The sequence below is a fragment of the Geotrypetes seraphini genome, chromosome 1, assembly GCF_902459505.1.
Source record: "Geotrypetes seraphini chromosome 1, aGeoSer1.1, whole genome shotgun sequence".
NCBI lineage: Eukaryota > Metazoa > Chordata > Amphibia > Gymnophiona > Dermophiidae > Geotrypetes > Geotrypetes seraphini.
The window spans coordinates 508,390,065-508,416,040 of record NC_047084.1 but is presented as its reverse complement, the minus strand read 5'-3'; the positions used below and the strand labels follow the sequence as shown (position 1 = coordinate 508,416,040).

General features: G+C 42.9%; 1 protein-coding gene across 5 annotated transcripts in view; it reads right to left on the bottom strand.

The window, feature by feature from the left end:
- Positions 1–953: 953 nt before the first annotated feature.
- Positions 954–25,976, bottom strand: part of HABP4 (hyaluronan binding protein 4) — a 152,067-nt gene continuing 127,044 nt past the window's right edge. For 2 of the 5 annotated variants that reach the window (XM_033957516.1, XM_033957721.1), the window contains exon 8: positions 954–1,491. In XM_033957516.1, the coding sequence (XP_033813407.1) occupies positions 1,435–1,491 (57 nt within the window). In that variant the 3' untranslated portion in view covers positions 954–1,434. Of the gene's footprint in view, positions 1,492–8,525; positions 8,546–8,617; positions 8,821–25,976 lie in introns of those variants that run through there. The other 3 variants (XM_033957602.1, XM_033957774.1, XR_004540575.1) reach the window with 2 other exon arrangements.

Genomic DNA, 25,976 nt, shown 5'->3' with positions numbered 1-25,976 from the left:
TTCGTAATCTACTGGTCTATCACAATTGACCTTTTAGACACCCCTGGTCTAGAGCCTTCACTTTTGAATAAGTCCTCTCTCACCTGTCTTAATATTAAACCACATAATAATCAAATGCACTTCTACTTGTCATCAGAAACAAAACAGGTACATAAGTGTACAACAAACACCAATACAGGGGCACTGTGACTAGTGCCCAGAGGAAAACAGCAGCCAATAAAATGAGGAGGAAAAAGCCTCAGATCCCAACCTCTACCCTACAGTGACAGGTGGCAGGTATAGCAGGGTAAACCTCATAGGCATTAAAAAAACCCTCCTCATCTGTAAATTAAATTGATGGTCTGCAATGCAAGTAAATCCACTGAAAGATTAACAAATAACAAGCTTACTTGCGTTAGAAAAGGTCACAAGCCACAGCAAAAAAAAAAAAAATCCTAAAAGTGCCAATGGGACTATAAAAATAAAGGGAAGAGACACAAAACAGAGAATTAGTCCCATGCAACTCAAGAGGGAAAAGAGCAGGACCGGCAGAAAAAAAAAAAAAAAAAAGAGTCCTTTCTACTCTACAGATTAATGAGAACCTGCAAGATCCATGCAAGTGGGAAGACAGGCATGGTTAACTTGCCAAAAGCTTCCAGAAGATGAAGGACGTCAATTCTAAAGTCAGAGAGGAAGTTCCGGGCCAGCCAGATAGCAATTGGCTGGCCCAGAACTTCCTCTCCAACGTCAGAATTGACAGAGTCCATATAGGGGCTCTTAGATGACATCATCCAAATGTGAAGATATACTGTACTGCTTTCCCTCAGAGAAATCATTGTACAAAGACACTAAGACCAGCCCAACTGAAATACATTATACCAACAGCATTCTATCATGAAATCAAAAATGCATCATCCTTTGTGTTTTCAGTAGGTAACAAAGATGAGAGCAGAAAATAACGCTTGCCCATGAAGTAAGCAGATACACTTTTATTTTTTCTAAGTCTCTAAATCACTGTAACTACATAAAATACTTCAAAGTACACTGTGTCTATCACTAACATATGGAAAGCAGCTTTCAAGTGTCTACAAGATGTCGCTACATAATCCAAATAATGGATATTAGCTTACATTTTCACTTAATTCAGTGCTTTCAAGCAAATTCAGTAGAATCCATGTATACATGTACCTCTTCTAAACAATATTCATAAACTTTAAATCTAAGTAATACCACAAACCTTCATATCAGTAGCAAGAGTCCAGTGGATATGTTAAGTTCACCCCTTGTGTCTGAAATCCTCTCCCTCATAAAAAAGTGCAATCAGTTCATACAAGAACCCCTCCCCCACCCCCGTGCCACTCCATATCCCCACCTTAAAGATAAGCAATATCTTTTTGCTGTGGCTATGCCAAATCCATCAACCAGAGGAATGCCAATTAAGGTAAGTGATTCACTTTAAGCTAAAGCAGGAAAGTCCTCTGGGTCATCAGGGTTTGGGGCAATGATCTGCACCTACAATAGATTTAAAAAAGTGTGAGTATTGTGTACAAAATAATATATTGCAATATTATTCATGAGTCAATTTTTAAGCCAGACTACTGTTCTTTGCTCTCCAAAAGACTCTCAGAAAAGTTTAATCAACTGGTCTTTACTAAAGTTTTAACCTGGAACCACTTTGTATCCCAGAAATGGGAGCGAACACACACACAACTTTTCCAATACAAGGCAGTGAACCACCAAATGACAATGATACAATGTCCCCAACAGTGTTCTCATTTCTCAGTCTCCCCCCCTCCCCCCACACACACACACACTTTGTTCCTGGCAGGATCTCCCTGTCACAAACTCCATCCCAGTGCAAGCAGCTTTTCATGCCCACCAATAGCTGCCTCTCAGCAGTTTATAGGCCCATGATGCTGATATAGTGTCTCCTGTGGTACAGGATGTCTCTCTTCCTTCCAATAACTTGCTGCTGCTCCTTTCAAGTTTTAAGAACTTAAGTCCAACTGATTGGACTAATGAAAAATTATGTTCTTATCTAATTTTCTTCCCTTTAGAACCAGCAGATGAATCCAGAGACAACAGATGAATCCAGAGAAGAGATCGGTTGTGTCTATCTACCAGCAGGTGGAGATAGAGTACTGAGTTGAACTCAGGCTTTATTGGATTTACAGCCTCCTGGCCAACCAATATTGCTCACCGCAAATCATTAGGCAAGTGGTCCCAGAAAAACTTCCTACACAGCTGATTCCTGAATACCAAAGAACTTATCAAAAACCGAACAATAAACCGACCGAAAAAAATATTCCAAAACCCACACGCATATCTGAGACAGGGTGGGACTCTGGATTTATCTGCTGCGTCTAAAGGATAGCACAGTTAGTTACTTGTAACAGGTGTTATCCGGGGACAGTGGGCAGATATTCTCACAGATGGGTGATGTCATCCATGGAGTCCCGCTACAGACAGTGCAAAAGTGTACTATCACTAACTTATTTAGAAGTCTTGAGACAGTCCGTACACCGTGCATGCTCAAGTGCCTCCCGCATGACATTATGTCACGGGACCATCAGTTCAATAAAAAAAACTAAGAAACCAACCAGGGGAGGTGGGAGGCTTTGAGAATATCTGCCTGCTGTCCCTGGATAACACGTGTTACAGGTAAGAAACTGTGCTTTATCCCAGGACAAGCAGGCAGCATATTCTCAACAGATGGGACTCCCTAGCTACTTCAAAAGAGATGGAAGGATGTTGGCACTTAAACAGAGAATAAATTCTGTAGAACTGCTTGGCCAAATCGACTATCCCAACTGGAATGAGTCTCCAGACAGTAAGTGGATGTGAAAAGAATGTATTGAGGACCAGGTGGCTGCTTTACAAAGGTCCTCAATAGGAGTGGAATGGAGAAAAGCAACTGAGGCTGCTATTGCTCTAACATGACCTTCCAACTGTAGCCTAGCCCGAGCATAACAGAAGAAGATACAGTCCACCAACCATGTAGAAATTGTTCTCTTTGTAACTAGAGTTCTCAACTTGTTAGGATCAAATGAGAGGAATAGCTGAGTAAAGGTTCTATAAGACTGTCCAATTCAGGTAGTAAGCTAAAGTATGTTTACAGTCCAATGTGTGGAGTGCAGCCTCATCAAGATGGGAATGTGGTCTTAGAAAGAAGACAGGTAGAACTATAGACTGATTGAGATGAAATTCAGAAATTACTTTTGATAGGAATTTGGGATGAGTATGAAAGACAACTCACAAGCACGCATACGATTCAAATTCTACTGCACCCTGTTCAGAGCCCTAAATGGAACTGGACCTATCTACCTAAACAATCAACTAATCAGAAAAAAACATCAAGACCAAAGAGAACACAGGCTCTCTTCACCCATTCCCCATTAAAAGGCAAACAAAGCAAAAAATTATATGATGAACTACTAGCCACCAGAGCAACGAAAATAGACCGCCACATCTCCAAGTTACTGACCAAGACGACCAACTACAAATCATTCAGGAAAGAACTGAAAACTATGCTTTTCAAAAAATTTGTCAAATGATCTGCTAAACCTTATAAACATTCCCCAGATCCCATCGCTCATGCTATCCATCAATTCTTGTAAGCTCACTCTTTCTGTTCAACTTTGCAAGTGATACAGATTAAGAAGACCACTTTCCACATTAGATACTTGAATGATGAAGATGCCAGTGTCTCACATGGTGGCTTCATTAAAGTTGAAAGTACAATGTTGAGGTCACAAGCAAGTAGAGGCAGCTTGATTGAGGGTTTAGCGTGTAACAAACCTTTCATAAATTTGGAAACCAGTGGGTGTGTAGCCAGAGGTTTATTGTGAAGAGGAATGTGAAAGGCACTGAGGTGCACTGTCACCAAAGTGGTCTTTAGACCAGAGTTAGAGATGTAAGAGGTAGCCCAACACTGATGACAGAGAACACGTATTTAGAAGTAAAGCATGCTGGTTACACTATAGAGTGAACGGGTCCACTTGAACTGGTAACAGTACTGTGTGAATGGTTTCCTTGCAGCGTCTATAATAGCCGATACATGGAGGTTGAAAATTGGGCGCAGTCCTCCAGTCTTCCTTGCTATGAAGAGGAGGAACTTGTTCAATGGCATTCAACTGCAGGAGGGCCGAGAGTTCTTGTTGAAGAAGGGAGGTCTGCTGCGAGTTGAAAGAATACTTTCTTGGAGGTCTGTTTGGCACTTTGCAGAGACAAGCATAGCCCTCTTTTATGACTTTTAAAATCCGGTTGTTGGTTGTGATGAGTCTAACAACAGTGGTAATGAGTGAGGTGACCTCCGATGGGATGAAGAGGAGGTTAACACAGTAGAACAGTGGCTAATGTCTGAATGAGGGAGTCAAAAAGACTGAGTAGATTTTTGCTGTGGTTGAGCTTGAGTATTCTGAGATCTTTGCCGTCTGGGATGCTTTTGCAGAGGAAGCCTAGAAGAGGATGTTGGCTGAGAATAGCACCTCTTGTAAGATGATGGCTGATACCTAGGGTTGTAGTATCTTCTAGCAGTTTGAGGCTTGGAAGATTTTGCAGAACGACAAAGTTGTCATACTTTGTTCATGTTTGGTCATTTTTTGTGTGACCTCTTCAATTTTGTCACCAGTTTGTCTCCCAGGCAAGGGATATTAGCCAGTTTTGTACATCAGGGTCTAGGTCGGACACCTGCAATACATGGCAATAGACAGTGCTGAAGCTCTAGAAGTGACATCAAATGCATCAAACACTGATTTATCCATACATTTTCTAGTTTCGAGCAAATTATGGGTCATATCTTGGAATTGCTAAAGGACTTCCCCAGGAATATATTGCTCAAAGGTGGCCAACTGTTTGACTAATTGTTTGAAGTAGAAAGTTATATAAAAATTATAGCTGAGAATACGACTCGTTAACATGGTGTTCTAGTAGAGATGTCAACCAAATTTGCCCAGGGTTCGGCCCTCTTTCCCAGGAGGAGCACTGGCATACATCCGAGTAATAGAAACATAGAAACATAGAAGATGACGGCAGAAAAGGGCTATAGCCCATCAAGTCTGCCCACCCTACTGACCCATCCTCTTAAGTCTATACCTAGCGACCGATATTCCAGTTCGACCCACATAGGTATCCCATTTATTCTTAAAGTCCAGCACGCTGCTGGCCTCGATCACCTGCGCTGGAAGCTCATTCCAACGGTCAACCACTCTTTCTGTGAAGAAATACTTCCTGATGTCGCTATGAAATTTCCCGCCTCTGAGTTTGAGCGCATGTCCTCTAGTGGCAGAGGGTCCCCTGAGAAAGAAGATATCATCTTCCACCTCGATATGTCCCGTAATGTATTTAAATGTCTCAATCATGTCTCCTCTCTCCCTACGTTCTTCTAGAGTGTAGAGCTGCAGTTTGTTTAGTCTCTCCTCGTACGAGAGACCCTTTAGCCCCGAGATCCTCCTGGTGGCCATCCATTGAACCGATTCGATTCTAAGCACATCCTTACGGTAATGTGGCCTCCAGAATTGTACACAGTATTCCAGATGAGGTCTCACCATGGTTCTGTACAATGGCATTATGACTTCAGGCTTCCTGCTGACAAAGCTTGTACTGATACATCCCATCATCTGCTTTGCTTTAGATGAAGCCTTCTCCACTTGATTGGCAGTTTTCATGTCTGCACTGATGATTACTCCTAGGTCTCGTTCCGCCGAAGTACAAGTTAAAGTTTCTCCAGTACTCTTAAAAGATCATCCAGTATTTTGTTTCCCTAGTAATTTAATTTGTTTAAAAGATCATCCAGTACTCTTTTAAGAGTACTGGATGATCTTTTAAGAGCAGACTCAACTAAGAGAGAGTGATGTTGTAGCTGAGGTTTGCCAAACCCTGGACATGCCTGGGCTCTGTAAAGGGAGTCTAGCTTTCTTAGTGATACAGGTACAAGAAGAGGCATCTCCCAATTTTTAAACATAGTATCTCTTCATGAAATTGTGAAATGAAATTTTAAACAGTCCTTAGGAATTTGGTCAAAATCCAAGGCATCAAATAACTTGGTTCTTGGCTCCGATTCAGATTCCATCTTTACTGATAATGCTTGCCCCATCTGATGGATGAATCTGGTGAATGATAAATTCGCCAGTGGAGACTTCCTTCTAGGTGGAAGATGATTAGAATCCGATATTATATCATAGGATTCTGGAACGGAGAGTTCTTGATCGGAGTATGTCTGATCCAAGAGGTCTGAATCATAATCTGTTCTTTTAGGAGATGAGGTATGCCTGGAGCAGTGGTATTTTGACCAAGATTGATGTCGATGGGAAGACCTAGAAGAACTCCTATTGATGTCAATTCGATGTAGAGTGAGAGAAGGAACTGTGATGTCTAAATGAGGTGTTATAGGTTTGGTATCGGAGTCCCTGGTAGAACAATGCTCGGGCTGAGGCAGTATCAACGGAGCCGAGGGAGGAACAAGAGCTGATTGCATATGCAACATAAGTGCCAACTCCCTTTGAAGCAGCAATTTGATTTGCTCCTGCAAAGATTGCACCATACCACAGAGGTTGTCGGTACTGTCAGTGCCGCCGGTGCTGCAGTGCATCGAGGTGTTGGTGACCTCGATGAGGAGGCATGCCTCTGAGGAAACACTAACTGCAGGGAAGGGGGACCTCAACTTGCATTGGCGTTTAATGTGCATCAATTTACTTGATGCTTGAGAAGACGCTGATGTATGGGTATGCTTATCATTTTTAGGAGAAGTCGTCGATGGTATTGTTGGAGCTAACACCAAGCAGGACACCAGTGCCTCTGGAAAATAGTTCTTGAATTTTGACAGAGAAGAAGGCATGGTTGATTGTTAAAGAGAACCTGAAAAGCTACTCCTGCTTTAAAAGCCTAGCCTTCAGAGAGCGCTTTTGTAGACTAGAACAGTGGAGACATACGTCAACTCGGTGTTCAGGAGTGTGGGTCAGTGATGGAGATGACCCTGTTACACCGAGAACACTTTTTAAACCTGCTGAAAGGCTTGGACATCAATGGAAAAATAGCTGCAGTGAGGTCAAAGGGCACAATCATAGCAGAGGTCGAGTAAAGTGGAGTCCGAGAAATGATAGATGCAGCAGCCAGCCTGCAAGAGGCTAAAAGGGGCCCGAAGGTCTCAAAAAATGAAAAATAAAAAAATTTGGGGAAAACAAATTAAATTACTAGGGAAACAAAATAAGGCAGAAAATATGCAGAAGAAAGGAGGGGAAGGCAGCAAAAAAGGCAGAAAATTGTATGCTTGGAGACACTCCAAACAAAACACAACTTCTTAGCTCCGCAGAAGATTAAGAACTTATGGTCCCGCAAGCCGACATCAGGCAGGAAAGCGTTCGCGCATGTGCGATCGAAACTTCTAGGAAGTTAAAGTGATAGTACACTTTTGCACTGTCCGTACCCAGGATCCATGGATGACATCGCCCATCTGTGAGAATATGCTGCCTGCTTGTCCTCGGATAAAGAAAATTATCAGGCAAGAACATAATTTTTCCTTCCTTAGCAACAGCAGCAGATAAATCCAGAGACAAGTGGGATGTAGCAAAGCAGTCCTCAATTAGGGAGGGAAGCATCCATTGCCTATGCAACAATTGAAACTTTATAGAAAGTGGCGGACTTTGCAAGCATCGAATACCAAGTAGCCGGTTTACCAATTTTATCCAATGAAAGACATAAGAACATAAGAATTGCCAAACTGGAGACAGACTAAAAGTCCATCTCAACCCAGTATCCTGTTTCTAACAGAGGCCAACCCAGGTCCCAAGTACCTAGCTACATAAAGTAGTAAAACAGAATTTATGCTGCTTATCCTAGGAATAAGCAGTGGATTTCCCCAATAATGGCCTATGGACTTCTCTTTTAAGAAAGTATCCAAACCTTTTTTAAACCCCACTAAGCTAACTGATTTCACCACATTCTCTGGCAACGAATTCCAGAGTTTAATTACACGTTTTTAGAAAGAGTGAACAAGTAATTCACTTCTACCCATTCCACTCCACTCAGTATTTTATAGACTTCTATCTAGAGAATGACACACAGACAAAATTTTTCCCCGTCCCCGTGGGAACTCATTTTCCTGGACTAGAGTTCTTTTCTTGTCTCTGCCCCATTCCTGCAAGCTCTGTCCTAATCTGCACAAGCCTCAAACACTTTAAAATCATAAGTGTTCAAGGCTTGTGCAGTTAAGGCAGAGCTTACAGGAATGGGACAGGGTCAGGGACAAAACTCACGGGGACAAATTTGTCCACGTGTCATTCTCTACCTCTATCATATAACCCCTAAGCCGTCTCTTCCCCAAGCTGAAGAGTCCTAGCCACTATAGCTTTTCCTCATAGGGAAGCCATCCCATCCCTTTTATCATTTTTGTCACCTTTCTCTGTACCTTTTCTAATTCTGCTATATCTTTTTCTTATAATAGGATATTACCTGTTATCCCATGACTTTCTAATTTCCTCAGAAGTCTTTCATGAGGTACTTTGTCAAACGCCTTTTGAAAATCCAAATACACATTAACTGGATCACCTTTATCCACATGTTTTCACTCCTTCAAAGAAATGCAGTAGATTGGTGAGGCAAAATTTCTCTTGACTAAATCCATGTTGGCTTTCTCTCATTAATCCATGCTTATGTATAAGCTCTGTCATTTTCTTCTTTATAATACTCTCTACCATTTTGCTTGGGGCCGTCAGACTCACCGGTCTATAATTTCCTGAATCCTATTTAAAATCAGCATTATGTTGGCCACCCTCCAGTCTTCAGGTACTATGCTGGACATCCAGTCTTCGCCCAAGAAGGCGCCACTGCACTGGTGAAAGGGCCCTATAAGTAGAAGGAAAGTGTTTTACAGAAAACACATAAACTGAAACAATCTGCTCCCAAATCTAATGGGTTACAGTTGCCTAGGCAGCAACTACCCCTTTACTGTGCCCGGAAATAGCAATAATAGGTCTGGACAAAGACAGTCATTTGGAACAAGAAGATACCCCATGAGCACCCTCCAAATGGGAGTATGAAGGTTAACTAAGAGCAAGCTTATTCCATATAAGCGCTAAAGGAAATGATGAAGTCATCATCTAGAATAGGGGTCTCCAAACTTTTCGCCTTGAGGGCCACATTGGGTACTTCAGCACTTTTCAGCGGGCCATAGTAAAAAAAAAAAAAGAAAAAGATAAACAACTCTAGATATGAGTTTTATTGAAAGCAGAAAATTTTATAAACTAATTACAGAGTATGCGAGATTAAATTATCATATATTAATGACGACTAACACTACCAGCAAATTCTCATATTTTCATCAGAAATTATAATAATAAAACCATTAATGTGAATGATGGAACTCTTTTTGTGTTTTTAAAAATCTTATTAAACTGAGGTTCAAATTTTGAAACACAAATTACAAGGAGTAACTTCAAATGTTCATCAGATAAATTTGCCCTGTATTTTGATTTGATATATTTCATTCAAGGCCAACCAAGTATGAAAAAATATTGCGAAGTACACAATTACAATTCAGTATTAAATAAAGTTGTGAATAATATTAATATTAACACAATATGGAATATCAATATATTTTGAACACAATTTTAATTAATGCATTTGAAATCTATCAACACCCCGTGATTTGTTTGTTTTTTATGGATTCTCATTGGAAAATTAGTCTAATTGGCACATTTCCGCACAATTCTTCCGTGGGCCAGATAAAATCATATTGCGGACCATACTTTGGAGACCCCTGATCTAGAAATACTGAAGATGGCTAATGACTAGAGCAAGAATTATGTATGGAATACATTATACATCTAGAAAACATGAACCAATTACTATAGAGCAGGGGTAGGGAACTCCGGTCCTCGAGAGCCGTATTCCAGTCGTTTTCAGGATTTCCCCAATGAATATGCATGAGATCTATTTGCATGCACTGCTTTCAATGCATATTCATTGGGGAAATCCTGAAAACCCGACTGGAATACGGCTCTCGAGGATTAGAGTTCCCTACCCCTGCTATAGAGATTAGATACAGGGAAAGCAGACACAGGATGATAGGCCCATAACAATTAGCAAGCCTGTAGATGGCAGGGGAAGGATCATGACCTAAGGAAGAGCCATGCTAGACTAGGAAGTTCAGGCACCTTCAAAAAAGGAGGTCTGCATAAAGTGTAAGACTGGAAAGACCTCAAAAGATCGAAGGAACACACTTATGAAAAAACTGTAGTAGAAGGTCTTTATCTTTATTTGAATCTTCTATACTGCTACTAATGACTAGGGAGCCAATGCAGAGTGATTTTCAAAGACATCCTAATGTTTTTAAAATACAGATTCATATGGATTCCACTGTGATTGTAGTCAGCCTCCTAGCTGCTTGGCTAGGGTATCGTGTTTGCATCTGCATTATTACACTAATATATATGTATACCAGGGGTCTCAAAGTCCCTCCTTGAGAGCCACAATCCAGTCGGGTTTTCAGGATTTCCCCAATGAATATGCATTGAAAGCAGTGCATGCACATAGATCTCATACATATTCATTGGGGAAATCCTGAAAACCCGACTGGATTGCAGCTCTCAAGGAGGGACTGAGACCCCTGATGTATACTATGTTTACACAAGATTACAGTTAACCATTCTAACTAAGTATGGTATATTTACACCCTCCTAAATAGGTTAACCGGTACAACTAAGTAATCTATATTTACTTGCAACAGCTCTAGCAATATGTACCATGAGGAATCTGAAAGAAGCAGAAAAACAAGCAGTCAAAGCTGCCCAAGCTATATCAACGACTATCAACAGAGTCCTAGAGAAGGCTGCTAACTTAGCTGTAGAGAAGCAGCTAAGGAATCCGGAATGAAATCAAGCAAGCTTAGTTGAAATTAGTTGGCAACACAACTGAGATGCAACTAGTATCAGGCAGCCCATTAGGGTCTATGCACTGATCGTGGTTGAACAGAAAGGTAGTGCCGTGCAGATTTCCTAATCTAATCTAATCTAATCTAAACTTTCAATTTATATACCGGATCATCCTCTAACCAATAGTGGCTCAACTTGGTTTACATGAGAAGAGGTTTATATCTGATTCCTCAAGTGAAATAATTTATGTAACAATTTTTGAAAAAAGAAAAGACTTTAGGTGTTTTCTAAAAGAGTAAAGAGAAAAATGGTTCTGATCTCAACTGGTAGTTCATTCCAGATAGAAGTAAGGGTAAATGCAAAGGAGCGAGAGGCAAAGCCTAGTAATTTTATTCCCTTGATTGAGGGAAAAGAAAATTTGTACAAATAAACAGTTCTTGATCTTATAGTACATAGCGATTAAAGGAAATGGGGACTAGAGGCAAGAATATTCCGTTCAAAATTTTGAATACTGTGCTTGCACATTTAAATTGGATTCTAAGGTGGACTGGCAACCAATGAAGAGCCCTCAGCTATATTTTGAATCAGCTGCAACTAGAGAATGACACAGGGAAAATATTTATCACCATTTCCGCCCCGTCCCCGTGAGCTCGTCCCCATCCCTGCCCCGCAAGCTCAGTCCCCATTTCTGCCCCATCCCCACAATCTCAGTCCCCGTCCCCGCAAACTGTCAGATCCCAACCTCACAAGCCTCGAATAGTTATGATTTTATACTGAACTTATTTTTATTAAAGTATAAAAAGAGACAATATTCTGTATAATTGTCATTTTTAAAATACAAATACAGAGCAAGGATCAACAAAACCCCTGTCTCTGCTCCCTTTCACAAATATCCCCTCCTCTATTGTGAAAACTGAACAAACCAAATTACTACAGAATGCTACATAGAAAAATCAAACTAACAGAATACTTCAGTCACACATGGCAGGAATAGTGTTAGGGGAGTGCAACTAGGGCAACTGCCCCCTGGTCAGAGAGAGAGAGAGAGAGAGAGAGCCCTAAGCCAGCTGGAAGCTAAAGAAGCACAGCTTGGGCTTTGCGGTCCCCAGTTATGTCTACTACCAGATTTAGCAGGATACATATTTCAAATCTGAATTTTTTTTTTCAGTTCAAAATTTTTATTGAATTTTGTAATACAATACAAAGAAAATATGAACCAATTACAATACAACCGTATGTTATTAAACTATTTAACTAATCTCTGCTAACTGAGGTATCAATATACGTAAAACTACTGAATCAGAAGATGTAATTATTGGAAGAAAGTAATAAAGTAAAGAAAGAGAGAAGGAATAAAAGGAAACAGGAATAGATGGATAGATGCAGAGTGGTCATGTAGGAGAGTTAGACTGCATAAATCGATCAAGATATAGCCACGCCATATTTCCAGAATTTCTAGATTCTCCTCTCAAGTTTCCGCCCAAAAAACTCCCATGGCTATATCTTGATCGATTTATGAAATCCGAAATATTTTAATCACAAAATATAAAATAAATTAATTTGTTTCTACTTTTTGTTGTCTGGTAATTTTATTCTTCAAATCACATTGGTCTCAGGCTTTGGTTTTGGGTTCCTTCCGTCTTCATTGTGGCATGGCTGGCTCCTGAAGGTAAAATAGGCGCAAGAGCAGCTGGGGAGGATATGCCGAGTCTGACATGGGCACAATTTTTTTTTTACCACAGAAGCAAGACTTTTCACTTCTCCCATGGGGCAATAAAAGGTCTTGTCCCCGTTCTCACGGGGCGGTGAAAGGTCTTGTCCCCAATTCCTGCGGTAAGCCAGTTGCAAATGTCTCAGTTCCTGCGGATTTACTGCAATGACCATGGTTTACCACGGTAAACGGTCCCCGTGTCATTCTCTAGCTGCAACCTCTTCAAGCTGCCTTTAGACAAGGATGCATATAAAGAGAGTTACAGTAATCTAATTGTGCCAGTACAATAGATTGGACCAAAGTGGCAAAATGCTGTTGATGAAACAGACTACAAACTTTCCTCAGCATGCGAAGATTCAAAAAACATTGTCTCATGAGATTATTGATCTGACATTCAAACGAAAGTGAGGAATCAAGCACAAATTCCAATATTCTAGATGAGAATTCAATATTCAACAATGCACTAGAAGTCAAAGAAACAGATGAAGGTAAATTGCCCAATTTAGGCCCAAACCATAAAAGTTATTATCCACATAAGTATAGATTGATTTAAATATCATCAGCTTAAGGTTACTTACCCCCTCTTTTATAAAGGCGTGTTAGCCATTTTAGCGCACGCTAAACGCTAGCGCATCCATAGACTAACATGCACGCATTAGCATTTAGCGTGTGGTTAGCGTGCGCTAAAACGCTTAGTTCGCCTTTGTAAAAGTGTAGTCATGTAAATATTTCTGTGCCCTGAAAAAATGGCCAAGACAAATCAAGATCCAGTAAGGATATATAGCAACACATCATATCTTGAGTTTACCCTGTTGTGCAGACCAGATGGACAGTGTAGGTCTATATCCACTGCCATCTACTGTATACTTTACTAAGATATTGTGCAATAGGGAAAGCCATGCAGACAACAATAGAACCTGACCCAAAACACAGTAGATGAGATGACAAAGTAGCAAAAAAACAGTTCCTGGAACTGCACAGGCATACAGTCAGAGTTCCCGAAACAGGAGTGTGAGGAAGCATTGAACAGAGAGAAACTCGAGAAAGAAAATGCACCCAGAAACCAAGTATGCATAAGGATGTCGGCGTCCCTGCGGATAACCAAGGACTAATGCTAAAAGAACCCAGGAAAATCATCTAGACCAGTGTTTTTCAACTTTTTACACCTATGGACCGGCAGAAATAAAAGAATTATTCTGTGGACCAGCATCAGTCCGTTGAAGAAACTGGGCTAAGTCGTGGGCCAGACCCCGCCCATCTCTACCCAATCTCCACCCCAGACACCGCCCCCATAATAGTACTAATTGCACCTTGCACGTCCTGTGCCTCATCTGGAAGCCTTCCTTCTGATGTTGCAAAGTCAGAGAGAAGGTTTCTGGTTCAGGCGCAGGATGCCTGTAGGAGCCACTGCCCGTGGCTTTGTGCACTGAATCAGTTAGGAAGAGGGAGCTGGCTTGAAGATAATGCCGCATTGAGCGCATCGTGGACCGGCGGTTGAAGAACACTGTTTTGGGCCTGATGCACGTGCTGGCCCTGCGGACTCAGCGTACTAGCCATGATTAGCATTGCAGAATGACTATAGTATGCAGCAGCAAAGCTGCCGCCACTATACAGTGGAAAGAAGAAAGTGCCAACCTGACCTTGCTGAAAGGTATGGCTCCCATTTAGCTCATAAAGATGCTTTCACCCTGTGACATAAGGATGCCAGTGTCCCTGCAGATAACCATGGAAAACCATTCCATGCCATTCTTTAGAGTCTATCTCAACCTCAGCCCTTCTACACCAGCATTCTTCAATGCAAGGCTTCAAAATCAGTGGTTTTGCCCATTCATACTCTTGATTCTTTCCTCTCTCTTTAAAGAATGGCATGGAGATGGTTTTCCACAGGGACGGGATGGTGACAAATTCTATCACCATGTCATTCTCTAGGCCATCCTCATGCAGCAGACCTAAATATTGGTATCATGCAGCTTACACATACGCTAGAACCATGCAGTAAAGAAAAACGCCACTATCATGAAATATACGAGAAGGCTGCCATCAAGTGTAAAGGAAGGTACTTCAAGGGAGACTACAAGGAAGCTGTCCCTGGGTAACTCTTAAGGAGATCTCAACATTTATCATGCCCCCAACTCTCCAGGCCACCCCCCTTCCCACCACTTTTCAAACCACCCTCTTCCCCGCCTCCATTCCTACCACATCCCCAACACTCCTTACGATACTATATTCACCATCCCCATCATTACAGGCCAAGGCAGATACGGTGATCTTACCTCCCAGCACAAAAAAAACCACACCAGGAACCCTGCCAACCTCATCCCCATTCTACCCTCCTCACCAGCCCCCACCAGCAATACTCTCAAACTGGCACTCATCAATGCAAGATCAGTTAACAACAAGACCTTCCTCCTACACGACCTCATCCATGACAAGACTTGGGACGCCCTCATGATCACTGAAACCTGGCTCCAAGGCAATGATGGGATAGCACTAGGCGAACTATGTCCTCCAGGCTACCAGGCCCTAACCTGCTCACGTACCTCTGGGAAAAGAGGTGGAGTGACTACCATCATTAAGACCTCCATCACACCAAAACTGATAAACTCTATCAACATTACTTCCCTAGAAGCTCTTGCCTTCACCATAGGCCACAAACACAAAATCGCCCTCATACTCCTCTACAGAGCCCCCAACTCCCCAACAGATACCCTAGAGACCCTCCTCGAATTCATCACCGAACTGTCCATCTCCCACAAACAAGTGACCATCCTGGGAGATTTCAATTTCCCAGACTACCCCAACACCTCAGGACAAAGAGACAGCTTCCTCTCGTCCCTCACCGACCTGGGATTTCATAAAGCTATAACCACCCCTACACACTCAGTAGGCACATCTTAGACTTAATCTTCACTCTCAGAGACCCAACTGCAGAGCACCAACAAACAATCTACACCACACCTGTCCCATGGTCAGACCACCACCTCATTGAATTCCAACTCCCACTCAAAACTACCCTAGCCTCGCGTAAAGACCCTAACCCTCCCACCCTACGCCAACTCCCTAACTCAGTCAGCCCTCCAGCCATGGCCGCAGGCATTCGCACCCTGAATGAAGCCTGCACCCAACATCCCCACTCCCTCAACCTAGCAGCTTCCACGTGGCACTCCAACATCCAATCCCTCTATAACAGCCTTGCCCAGACAAAAACAACTTGAATAACCACCAATAAAACACCTGCTCCCTGGTACACCAGTGACCTCCAATCCATAAAACGATCTCTGAGGAAAGAAGAAAGGAATTGGATCAAACACCCAAATTCAGAAACCAAAACCCACTGGAAAAGCACATCCATCACCTACAAAGCTGCCATCCTAGTAGCGAAGAAAGCCTACTACTCTTGCCTCCTACAATTAGCCCCTGCTAGATCCAAACAACTATTCACCCTCACAAACCAACTCTTCACCAGTGCCCAAGGAAAAAGCCACAACAACCAAACAGAACTTGATAGTGAGACTCTCTCGAACTTCTTCCAGTCCAAAGCACAAACCATTCGCAACAATCTTGACACCAACACCAACCCCACTCCTGCACACCCCTAGCCTAACCCAAATACCCCATCCTCTACCACTCTCCCCCAACTTGATATGGCCACCCATGCCGAGGTTCTCGAGACCCTGAGAAAACTCAAACCCTCCAACACCATCCTCGATCCCTGCCCATCCAGCCTCCTGCTGTCCACAGAAGACGCCATGGCAGAATCCATCCTCCCCATCATTAACACCTCCCTCTCCACAGGGACAGTTCCCCTAAGCTGGAAATCAGCTATTAGCAAACCCACTCTCAAAAAACCCACCCTTGACCCTAACGAACCCAGCAACTATCGCCCGGTCTCCAACCTCCCATTTGTCTCCAAACTCCTAGAACGAATTGTGCTCCGCCGACTACACCCTTTCATAGAAGAACAAGCGGCCCTGTCCCCTGCTCAATCCAGCTTCCGAACAGGCCACAGCACAGAGTCAGTACTCCTAGTTATCATCGATGACAGCTGGTCAATACGCGACAAGGGCAGCGATGCCCTACGAGTCCTACTTGACCTCAGTGCTGCCTTTAACACGGTCGACCACCACCTCCTCATATCCAGACTCTATGACCTTGGAATCAAGGACTCTGCCCTCCTATGGTTCACCTCCTTCCTCCACCAAAGGACCCAAACTGTCCTACTAGGGACGCACAAATCTAACCCCAAGCCTATCAAATATGGCGTTCCCCAAGGCGCCCTTCTATCCCCCTCCTATTCAACCTCTACATCAGATTTGTCATTGATATAGCACAGAAGTTATAACATTAAAATCCACTCCTATGCCGATGACATCCAGCTGCTCCTTTCTCTAGGCGAAAACCAATCGTCCCAAATTGCTAACCTCCAACACTGCCTCTCTGACATGAAAACCTGGATGACAAACAAACTACAACTGAACGCCTCTAAGACCGAACTCTTATGTATCAGGAAAAAAAACACCAAATACACACGGCCAACACTATCATGGGACTCCACTCTACTAACGGCAACAGATCAAGTACGCAGCCTAGGAATAACCTTAGACGGACACCTATCCCTATCCACCCACATATCCCAAGTAGTCTCTACCTCCTTCTACTACCTCCACCAACTGAGAAGGATCAAACCCTACATCTCCACACCTGACCTAGCCCAACTCCTCTACGCATATGTCCTCTCCAGAATGGATTATTACAACTCCCTATTTAATGGAATAACTAAAAAAGATCTCAAGCGCCTCCAACGGGTCCAAACTGCAGCTATCCGCCTCCTACACAGCCTCAACTACCATGATCCCATCTCCCCAGCACTCCGCGCTGAACACTGGCTCCCAATTAGACAACGCTGTGCATTCAAGGCCCTGGCAATAGCACACAAATGAATTTATGCCACCACCCCCTCCTACATAAAATCCAAGCTACCCATCTACATCCCCACCTGCACCCTCCACTCAGAAACAGAGATACGCCTATGCATTCCCCCCGGAAGGTCCCTCCTCTCAGAAACTGCCCGCAAACGCTCCTATAGCCACTTCATTCCCCAACTCTGGAACCAACTCTCCCCTCAACTCAGACTACAGAACTCACTAATGACATTCCGGAAAATGGTAAAGACCCTCCTCTTCAACTAAAGGTCACCTTCAGTCTACACCCAACCCCCTTAAACCCCACCTCTACCCTTCTTTCTCCATTCTAATCTTCTGCCTAAATTTCTGTATAGTCCACTCTCAGCCTATACTCAAATAACTTGTATCAAACTAAACTACTTATATTTAACTTACTGTTCTTAATTTGCTGTATAGTCCCTATATCTAAACTGCTGCACAGTCTCGTATGTCCAAGTATTTAAATCTACTGTATAATCTTGTATGTCCAATTCACTTGTAAACCGTTCTGAGCTACTGGGAGGACGGGATAAAAATCTAAATAAATAAAGAAGAATATAGAGGCTGCTACTAGTAGTGCAAAAGTACGGCCATCACTAGCAGTGTAAGGTCATGAGGGTAGTCTTTGATATACCCTCTTTCTGAGGTTATCATCAAAGTGGTCTACAGAACACACACAAGAACTTATTTGTGCCTGGGACAAATTAGTTTTAAGTTATTTAGTCAGTGTCACAAGGCACTGCATTAGGAAATAAACTCAATCCCCTCATCCTCAGACCACTGCCCTACCCTTGGGCTACACCTCCACTGTCACTAGCAGCAGAAAAGGGAGGCATGCTGAATCAGCACTGCATTAAGGATGAGCTCACCATCCAAACCCTAGGAAATACATTGTGCTGGTTGAAGAGAAAACCAGACACGCTACCCAAACCAGAAGAAGTGTCTAAAGAGCCTAGGAGAAGCTAAGGAGCTATATTGGAACTGGATCCTGGGTGCGATAAGTTTCTAGACCTCTATCCTCCTATGATGCTACTGAAAATTGATTGAGCCTCATCAGCTTAAAGATAGTTGATGATATCATATCAAGATGTTATAATCAGATGTCCCTGCAGCCGAACACCACAGACAACCTGTAGATAAGGAGGGAACCCCGTGACACTACGCTAGAAGCCCACGAGGACAAAATAGCTCCACATCACTCACTCCAAAGCAGTGAGCCAAGCACTCCATATAAGCTTCTGCCTGGAAGATCAAGTTTGTGCAGAGTCCGTGGCAAAAATAGAAAGAGCCTGTAGTGCCTTAGGAGATACCCAGACAACTTCTCTCCATGAAATAACTACCCTGGGTGCTCTGAATGAGCGCACAGCATTTCCCTGTTCTTTAAAATCGAAGTGACTATGCAAGAAGCCAAAGCCGCTTTCTTTGAGCTGGAAAGTTAAGGGGGGAGGGAGCCAGAACTGTCACAGAAACCTGATGACCCACCACATATCTAATTGAACAGGCAATCATGGACCTGCAGGAAGAAGAGCTGAGTCCTGATCCATGGTAGTAAGCCAATGTGCTTTTCAAAATGGCCACAGGAGACAGCGTTAAGTGCAAGCATTGCTCTCTCACCCGCCATCAAACTCTCCTCAGTCGGTGACTCAGACCAGCTGCCAAGCCAACTGCTGCTGGTGTTCGTTTGTTGCTCCATGAACATCTTTTAACCCCTTCTGTTGCCATGAGCTCCGGAGTCTTACTGACCCCGACAATAATTAAATATTTAAAGAAACACTCACCAACTGCTCTTGCAGCATAAAGAGAGGGAAATACCCAGGGAAAGTCCTGAAATAAAATTGTACACTGCCCCAATTACCCCAATTCATTCGGAGTCAGCAGGTGGCTACAATTAGACTGCGCAGGAAATAGTGAGACATCACCCACCAATGTCCTCACACACAAGAGCTGGTGCAGCATGCCAGCCGTAGGTCTAATGGTGTTCAATGGTTGCACATCTGAGTTCCGTGTACTCCGTCTATTGCTCCATAAATTGCAACACTAATGCTGCAGAATTCCCGACAGTAATAAAAAAAAATTGAAAGAAACAATCAACCGAAATGGTCAATTGAAGGAGCAGGGAAAAAAGCCTCTGGCGGTAACAGAGACTCACTTTGTCAAAGTAGCGATGAAAGTTCTTACCTTAATCGGTGCCTCCTTTTATTTATTTATTTTTTTTAAATCAGTGTATGGGAAAGGAGAAATTATCAAAAACCTGAATGGAAGGGTAGGGACCTGCGGTGACCAGGTGTATCCCTAGGAGGGTGGGGAAGGGACCTGGGGGAACCAAGTATAACCCCTAAAGCTGGCACTGCTTAGCCAGAACACCCCTCAGCTCAACTGACCATGGCCTGGACAGGGGTTAACAAGCAGAAACCAGGAGCTTTGAGAAACTCATCCACCTTCCTGCTGGAGATATTACTAGTTGGCCAGAAGGCTGTACATCCAATAGGGCTAAGTTCACTTGTTTCTGGATACATCTGCTGCTGGTGCTATTGAAATGAAGATACTGAATTGAAAGATTAGTTTTTTACCTTGATAATCTTGTTTCTGTTAATATACACAGGAGTTCATACAATAGCTGAGCAATCCATGCTTATGAACCATTTGCAGAAGGATGTCAAATCTCATCTTTCAGTTCCTCCTCCTTTACCAGTGGAGTATAGCTCCCTCTTCAATTTGTACCAAAGTAGTCAAGCTCCACTGTAACAGGAGAAAAGAGGAGTCACAAGGAACCTCCCCAGAGAAACCATACACTTCTGTTCTGCTCTGTAATTCATAAAAAAGAATTAGATAATGAACTGGCAATACAGATGTATAAATAATCCAAATTGCTGTGTGCAACTAGCACTAACACATAAGGAACTGCAAAGCTCAACAAATGCATTATTGAATTTTCAATCTATTAATAAATGTTCATCCAACTGACTGGAGAAAGAACTCCATTTCTGGACTGCAGAGTTGTCCAAAGGAAGAAGGCAGGAGAGTTGCAAATTTTACAGGGCGGGCTGTACAGACTCCTGTATATATTAACAGAAATAAGATTAACCAGGTAAAAACCTAATCTTTCATTCTGTTACACATACACAAGAGTCAGTACATTAGGTGATATACCAAAGCAGTGCCAGACATCTAGAGAGGGACAGATGAACTTGCCCACAAGACAGGACCCAAAAGCAGTATCCTCTTGAGCAGCCACATCTACTCTTAGAACTTTGTAAAGGTATGGAGAGTAGACCAAGTAGCTATTCAACAGATCTCTTCAGGAGGAACTGCCTAGGACTCCGCCCATGAAGATGCCATACTTCTGGTTGAATGAGCTTTGACAGATATAGGTGGCTGTTTGCCACAGCTAATGTATGCTGATGAAATTGCCATGCATATCCATCTGGTGATAGACGCTTTGGAAGCTGGTCTGCCTAATTTGGACTGACTAGTTAGCACAAAAATATGGTCAGAAAGGCGAGAATCATTTGTCCTTTCCAGGTAGTAGAGTAAAACTCTTCGCACATCTAGCTTCTGTGATATCTCATCTTGCTTGTTCGATTCTGTAGAATAAAAAGCGGGTAAACAAACCTCTTGGTTGACATGAAGAGTTGACATAACCTTCGGTAGGAAAGAAGTGTACACAAAAATCCCAGCCTCCGAGATACTTAGGAAAGGCTCTCTGCAAGAAAGAGCCTGCAAGACCAATATCCATCTTGCAGAGACTATTACAACCAGGAACACCATCTTCACCTTGAGGTCCAGAAGAAACACGTTGTGGAGAGGCTCATATGGAGGCTTAGACAGACCTTTCAGAACGATATTAAGATTCAAAGACAGAAAAGGCCGGCATACAGGAGGTTGCAACATGAGAGCTCCCTTCAAAACCCAGGTCACATCAGGGTTGCAAGAGATTGTTCTCTTCCTCAAACCTAAAAGAATGAGAGGCCCACCACCTGGACCTTGAAAGAAGAGAGCTTTACAGAAAAGGGAAGAATTGGGATCCCGCGGAGATCCCCTCCAGACTCGCAGGGATCCATGAGAATGGTGTACTACCTTTCTCCAGGTCCAGCTATACTCGCTCTCTTCCTACACGCTGCTGGCAGCTAACCCAGAAGCCTTCCCTCTGACGCGTTTTGCATCAAGAGGAAGCCCTCCCTCTGACATAAAAAGCTTCAGAGGGAAGGCTTCCAGGTTAGCCACCAGCCATGTATAGGAAGGAATGCTGCTATAGCCTGAAGAGAACACGTGTGGCTGGCCCGGTGGAAGGTAGTTCACCCACTGGAGCCATGTGGGAAGGAAGGGGAAAAGATGCTGCATGGGCTGAAGGGGGGGGTGTAGTAAGTATAGGTGTTGGAATAGGGGGCACAGGGGCCATGTCCTCCCCACTAAAAAAAATTGGCGGCTGGAGGTCACAAGAGTTAATTACGGCTCTCCTGACTCCCCCTATCTACCTTTTCCCCGGCTGCTATAATTTTAAGTCTTCAGGAAGCCAGCAGCGGCAACAAGATGAGCCTGCTGTTGTTGGCCTGCCCTGGAAGCTTTCATTCTGCAGTGTCCAACTTACATGGGAACAGGCAGTTGCTGCACAATGAAGAATTTCAGGGCAGGCCAATGGCAGCCGGCTCACCTAATTGCCACTGCCCGAAGATTTAAAATTACAGCGGCCAGAGAGGAGGTGGGGGAGTCTGGAGTTTGAAAGAGAGGTTGTGCCACAGGATCCCACCGGGGGGTGAGGGGAGGGGAGGAGGGAAGAACATATTCTGCATGGACTGGGGGTGGAGGGAGGGAAAGAGATGCTGTTGAGACATAGGTGCGTGGAGTGGAAGAGATGGTGTATATGGAAAAAAAGGAAGACAGAGAATTGTTAGGATATGACAGTGGTGGAGAAGAGGGAGGGAGAAATATTGGATATTGTGGTGGAGAGGGAAGGGTGAGATAGATGGAAAGGGATGCAACAGCGGAAAATTGAACATGGTGGTGGAGGGAAGGGAGGAAGAGATGCAGCATGTTGGAGAGGGTTGGTAGAAGGAGAAATATTGGACATGGGGCTGGTGGGGAGGGACAAAAAATGCTGTACAGCAGCCAGGGGTTGAGAGAGGGAGAAATGTTGAACTTGGCAGTAAAGGGGGTGGGAGATATGTGCCATGGATCCCTTTACAGTAAGGGAGGGAATAAGAAAGAGATGGTGAACAATGAGAGAAAAATGTTGCACATGGAGGTGGAGGAGAGAGAGGAAGAAATGCAGAAGACAGTAAAGCAGAAAAAAGAGAAACTGGAACCAACTTGATTGAAAAATAAATCTCCAGACAACAAAAGTAAAAAAGGAATTTATTGACTTAAATATATTAACTTTGGGAAATGTATATAGCAGATATCTTTGTATTCTGTTCAACAGAAAAGGAAATGCATTTCTATTTTTATTTCTTCAGCTGACCCTTGATGTAGCTGGACTCCCTTCTACCAAGTATAGCCATCGCTAGCAGCATCCTTGAGCCATTGAGGTGCCAGCATCTGTGACTTAAGGAAGCTGTTGCCTGCCAAACTTGATAAAAGGTATTTTTGGCCACCTTGAGTGGAAATCTTCAGCTGACAGCTTGAGGGTCCTCATCAACTGGAGTATTTATATTTACATTAGAGGCTCTGACAGAGACCCATTTACAAAATATGTATTCTTCCCAATTAATGTTTCCAAATTAATAAAATGTCTTTGCTTATTTGTAAATGAGTCTCTCCAGAGACTCTAATTAAGTAGCATAATTCAATGAAATAACTACTTCTGAAGTTTATGGGGACAGGCGGGAACGGAAGAAATTACTTGTGGGGACAGATCTGATTGCAGTGGGGACGGGTGGGGATAGATTTGATTCCAGCAGGAATGGGTTTGATTTCTGTCCATGCACAACTCTCTACTTGAGACGCCACTGCTAGGCCCTTTTCTAATCAGGCTTGAAGGAATGCCAGGATCCCAGGAATGGGCACTGTGAAAGGCTCAACCTGATCTTTGGTACACCAGACCTGGAAAGTCTTCCAGGCCTTAGCATAGGCCGCAAACGCCAACTGCTTCTTGGCTCGAAGAGGAGTAGCACTGACTACCTCAGAATGGCCATTGTGGGTCAAGGCCATGCGCTTAATAGTCATACTGTAAATTCAAAGCAATCTTGGTTCTTCATGGGAATTGGATCCTTACTGATAGAACCAACATGCACCGGTAGCTTTGAGGTATCTGTCTCAATGGAGATGCACAAGATCTGCATACCAAAGCCAGTCTGGAGCTACCAAGATCATCCATCAGGAGAGCAGAGCAAACTGGAGAGGTAACTACCTCCAGGGTGGCCACCATCGGCCCAGAAACTGAAGGTAATGCCAGGCTGAAGCTAAAACTTTTAATACTACGGGACAACATTCAGCATGTGGAACGTGTGACATGTGCATTAATACTTTGGAGTGTAAGAAGTGGATGAACCCAAGCACATTAAAAAGTTACACTTTAAATCAGTGGTCTCAAACTTGCGGCCCGGGGGCCACATGCGGCCCGCCAGGTACTATTTTGAGGCCCTCGGTATGTTTATCATAATCACAAAAGTAAAATAAAAGTTTCTTGATCATATGTCTCTAGCTATAAATGACAATATTATTATTAAGACTTAGGCAAGAGGAAAGATTTATAAACTATAAAGAGTTTTACCTCATGCAAAATTGTCATTTCTTTCATAAGACATTAACTATTTTTTCTGCGGCCCTCCAAGTAACTACAAATCCAAAATGTGGCCCTGCAAAGGTTTGAGTTTGAGATCACTGTTTTAAATCGACCCTGAATTGCAGGTCAGCCTGGGTCATTTACATCATAATTTGTCCATGTGCCCTTGTGTATGTGGGGCATACAAAAAGGGTCACGAGAACTAGACTGATCGAACATAGGAGTCGTGTAAATACTGTCTCTCTCACTTCTCCTATTGTTCCTCATTGCCAACAGAACCAACACACTTTTTCTGATCTCGAATGGTTTATCATTGAAAAAGTTCCTGATCATAATAATAACTTTATTTTGTATACCACAATACCACAAGCAGTTCAGAGCGTTTACAGAGGAAGAGACTGTACATATACAGCGATGTTACAGGAAGAATTGTCAAGTACACTGGAATAAATTTCAATTATATTAGTGGGTTGAGAGAGGTTGGGTATAACCGGAAATATGTCAGAGATACAGCAGGTATTTCAGGGATGTAACAAGGTAGGGAGGGGTCTGAGAAATTTATCAAAGAGATAAATTTCCTGAAGGATTGGTAGGAGGGTGCACTAGAAATGAGGGTGGTTATAAAATGCAACTCCAAAAACAATATTGGATTTTTGAACTTCAAACTGTACAGCCTCATGGTTTGAATGAGTTTATTGAATGGTATTCCATTATTTGACATGTCTTCTCCATATATTTAGCTTTTTGTCTGGGTGCTTTTCAGCTGCCGTCGTCTTTACATCTTCAGCTGATTCAACGTCTGTACCTCTATTTTCTCTGACGTTAGCACATCTTGGCTCTTTATCTGCAGCTGAACTTGGGGGCGTTTCCACGCCAAAATGCCATTTTCATTTTGTTATCCTCTTCATTTAGAAATCAACTATACACGAGCAGTGCGTTTTGCTCCCGAAGAAGCTCCCGGAAACCTCAGAAACAGAGCTTTGTCGAGTGATCAATCATGATCTTGTGAACGGCATGCTTACAGGGTTTTTTGACTCCGTATTGAATTTATCATGAGATAAGTTCTTTTTTGTGTTATGGACATGATTGGATATTGCTATGAACTGGATATCATAGTGGAAATTGGACACAATTGTTTACTTTTTTGATGTTCATTGAAATAATTAGGACTGTGAACTTTTTGATTGAATTTGGTGATTTTGAGTTTCATTTAACACTCAAATATTATTTTGGTTTATCACGTCAATTGAGAGGTCCAGGGATGCTTTTACAAGAAATACCCTAATGGGTTGATTGTCAACCATTACTCCTTTTCAAAACTTGTGTAGTAGGAGTTGTGACAACTGAAGATACTCTTTCACAAAATAATTTATAAAGATTTATATTTAAGTTACTTTGGAGTAACTCTTATAAGAAATTCACAGTCCTTGTTTATTGAAAGGATTTTTATTTTTGAGGCTATGGAATTCGGCATCACTAAAAGATCAGAAATCTGCTTCCCCAGCTTCTATTTGGGTGGCTCAGGAAGAAGGCGTGGCCTTTTGCTGTGTCAAAGCAGACCCCCAGATACTTCAGGCATTGGGTCAGCTCCAGATGAGTTTTCTTGAAATTGACAATACAGCCCAGATCATATAGGACATCCACAACTTTTCACACTGCTGCCTTAGATGAGGGAGGTTTCCTCAAAGGAGAGCATTACCCTTGTGAAGTAGGAAATAATCCTGTAGCTAGGACCTACCCACCAGAGGATGCAA